This window comes from Euphorbia lathyris, chromosome 5, assembly GCF_963576675.1.
Source record: "Euphorbia lathyris chromosome 5, ddEupLath1.1, whole genome shotgun sequence".
Lineage (NCBI taxonomy): Eukaryota > Viridiplantae > Streptophyta > Magnoliopsida > Malpighiales > Euphorbiaceae > Euphorbia > Euphorbia lathyris.
This window is the reverse complement of record NC_088914.1, coordinates 53899957-53902632: the sequence shown is the minus strand read 5'-3', so window position 1 is coordinate 53902632 and position 2676 is coordinate 53899957. Positions and strand designations below refer to the sequence as shown.

The following is a 2676-nucleotide window of genomic DNA, read 5'->3' as shown; positions in this document are numbered from 1 at the left end:
ATAGGGGTGTAAGGGGCTGTATGTGATGTTTTTGGAGAGTTGAGGGGGCCAGGTGAAAAAAGTTACAAGTTTAGGGGGTTGGGTGCCTATTAAGCCTATTATTTTAGAGAGTGAACTAAGAGTCTCTTGGAGATGATCTAAAGAGTGAGGAATTAAGAGAAAGGATAAAGGAGAGAGTATGATGTCAATTCAACATAAGGTGGGTCCTATGTTTTTTAAGGAAGGAGTTGAAAAAAAAAAGTGACATAGCAGGTTTGACTAGTAATTTTTCATGGTGTAGAGGTCGTCCATAAAATCGTACATTTTAGTATGCAAAATTGAAGGTTGTATATGAAAGTGTGAATATAGTAAAGATTGTACATCACATATCTAATTTACCCGTCGCTCATGAGGCACAGTATCGAGAAATGACAACAACAATGTGTGAATTAAAATGGTTGAGTTTTTTTGTTACAAGAATTTCAGGTTAAAGTGCCCCTGCTAATTCCATTACATTATGATAATAGTTGCAATTTACATCATCCAGTGTTCCATGAACAATCCAAACATATAGACATTGATTATCACTTGATTCGAAACAAGTGTACATGTAGTTTTTCTGAGACTCTATATGTTACTACAGTTGATCAGTTTGCAAATTTCTGTATAGAGGATGTTTACTATAAGTTGATATTGACGTGTCTTTTATTTCAGTATTTATCTAAATAAAAACTATAGTTTTATTATTCAATAAGAACCAGTTTTATACTAATTAATGAACTCAATATATTTTTATTTTGAAACAGAATTCTATATATTAAAAAATGAAAGGTTAGGCAAAAGTTAGTAAGATTTAGTGGGTGGTAAAATTTGATTTGTAATAATGGTGTTGACATTACAAAAGTAGATCACATAAAGATGAAGAGTGGAAATACAAAAGCTAGAAAAACAATAGTCCAAAACCCTAAGTTGAGGGTCTCTCCATGGCTGATAATTTGAATAGGAAAAAGGCAAGTTCCCTTAGAAGCATTTTGTTTAACAACAGTAGCCATACCACCAAAATCACAAGCCTCAGCATCTTGATCACTCATTTGAAAATACATATTGAAAGCATATGAATAATTCCCATCTAGATCCAAATGACTGCACGAAGATCCATATGATAAGCTTGTGCAATCTGATAACGAACATGCATAATCAATCTCACCTGGTAATTTGTCCCTTCTCTTCTTACTCTTATCAAGAATACACCATTGACTAGGCAAATATTCAACTCCTTTTGCTCCTATCAACGTCTTATCATTCCCTTTCCCTGTTAAATCCATCGGGAACTTAGGTTTTCCGTCGTATCCAAATATCCCCCAATGCCTCTCGAAGCTCCCCGGTTGAGTACTCTTCTTATTCTCATCTGTTAAGCTAAATAGATAAACCTCAAGTGGACCTGGCCGGAGTGGTGTTCCTTTCTTTGAAGCCAGTTTTTTCAGCAAACCGTCGTAGAATTTCTTGGCGTATGTTTGACTTCCGTACATTGCACCGTCAGTTGGCCAACCAGCTTCACCAACAATAATTTTCATGTTAGGATGACCGTTCTTCTTCAGTGTCCATACAAGAGTATCGAAATTTGCATCGAAAACGTTGTAGTAAGCGATGTTTTTGTCACGAATGGGAGAACTACCGCCATCGAAAAAGGCGTATCCGAAAGGGAATCCTGCGGTTTGGTGTAGACTGATGAAAGGATAAATGTTAACAACAAAAGGTGCGTTATTTTGAGAAAGAAAGTTGACAATCTCCATCATCATGACCTTTACATCTTTTCGAAAATCTCCTTGGGATGGTTTATCTCCTTCGTAAACATCAGCATTCAATGGAACCACAGCTTTAATTTTGTCTCCAACTTTAGCTGAATCAAGAGCTTTTTGGATGTTCTTCAATGCTGGAAACGTTGTTTTATCAAATGATCCATTGTACGCTTTCAAGAAAGGTTCATTCCCGACCGCCACATATCTATATTCATTCACATTAATTAAAAAATCTACTTTGAGAATGAATAAAAAAGAAAGAAAGAAAGAAACCTGATATCAGCACCTCCATTAGGTTTAAGATGACGGGTGACATTTTCTTTGACCCAATCATGTGCATTATCATAATCACGAGCCATGATTGAAAGCATATTATTAGGAATAGCAACCATAACTTGAATGCCTGTACCAGCAAAGGAACTTACAGTCCAATCATCTGCATCAAATAGCTTTACTTTTTTAATTCCATTATCTTTCAACATATTCACTACTATGTTTGGATTCAATGGGTGAGATGCTATGTTTCCCCAATTCACACCTAACCCTGGTAATACTTCTCCTTTTACACTTGATCCTATTATCATCATCATCAGCATCATACTCCAACAGCTCCATAAATGGAAGCTGCTCTCTCCGGCCACAGCCATGGATATATGAAAATTTGTTTTTTTTCTTAATTGGCGATCCTATATGAGAACCACAGAATCTATTGCATCCTTTCTCAGGAATAAATACTAATTAGCTACAACAAACAGCGATGTAGATGTAGGGATGGTTGTGCTTTATTGTTTTGTTCTTCACATACTCTTTCTACCTAGATCACTTCTTTTTGTTGATTTTTCTAGAGGACTTCTTCCTAATTATATGCATCCGTGTTTTCATTGCCTATATTTGGCAT

At 35.8% G+C, this 2676-nt stretch overlaps 1 protein-coding gene across 1 annotated transcript; it reads right to left on the bottom strand.

Annotated features, from left to right (window-relative positions):
* Positions 1-887: 887 nt before the first annotated feature.
* Positions 888-2371, bottom strand: LOC136231367 (glucan endo-1,3-beta-glucosidase 8-like). Its single transcript, XM_066020723.1, has 2 exons — positions 2052-2371; positions 888-1983 (listed from the first exon to the last, which is right to left on the bottom strand). The coding sequence occupies exons 1-2, from the start codon at positions 2366-2368 to the stop codon at positions 888-890; spliced, it is 1413 nt and encodes a 470-aa protein (XP_065876795.1). The 5' UTR covers positions 2369-2371.
* Positions 2372-2676: the final 305 nt, after the last annotated feature.

Bases quoted from the DNA above. Each gene is read 5' to 3' on its own strand.
- LOC136231367 (XM_066020723.1), bottom strand. From the start codon at position 2,368: ATGATGATGATAATAGGATCAAGTGTAAAAGGAGAAGTATTACCAGGG. The intron at 1,984-2,051 runs GTTTCTTTCTTT...GAATGAATATAG, and splicing joins AATGGAGGTGCTGATATCAG to ATATGTGGCGGTCGGGAATG.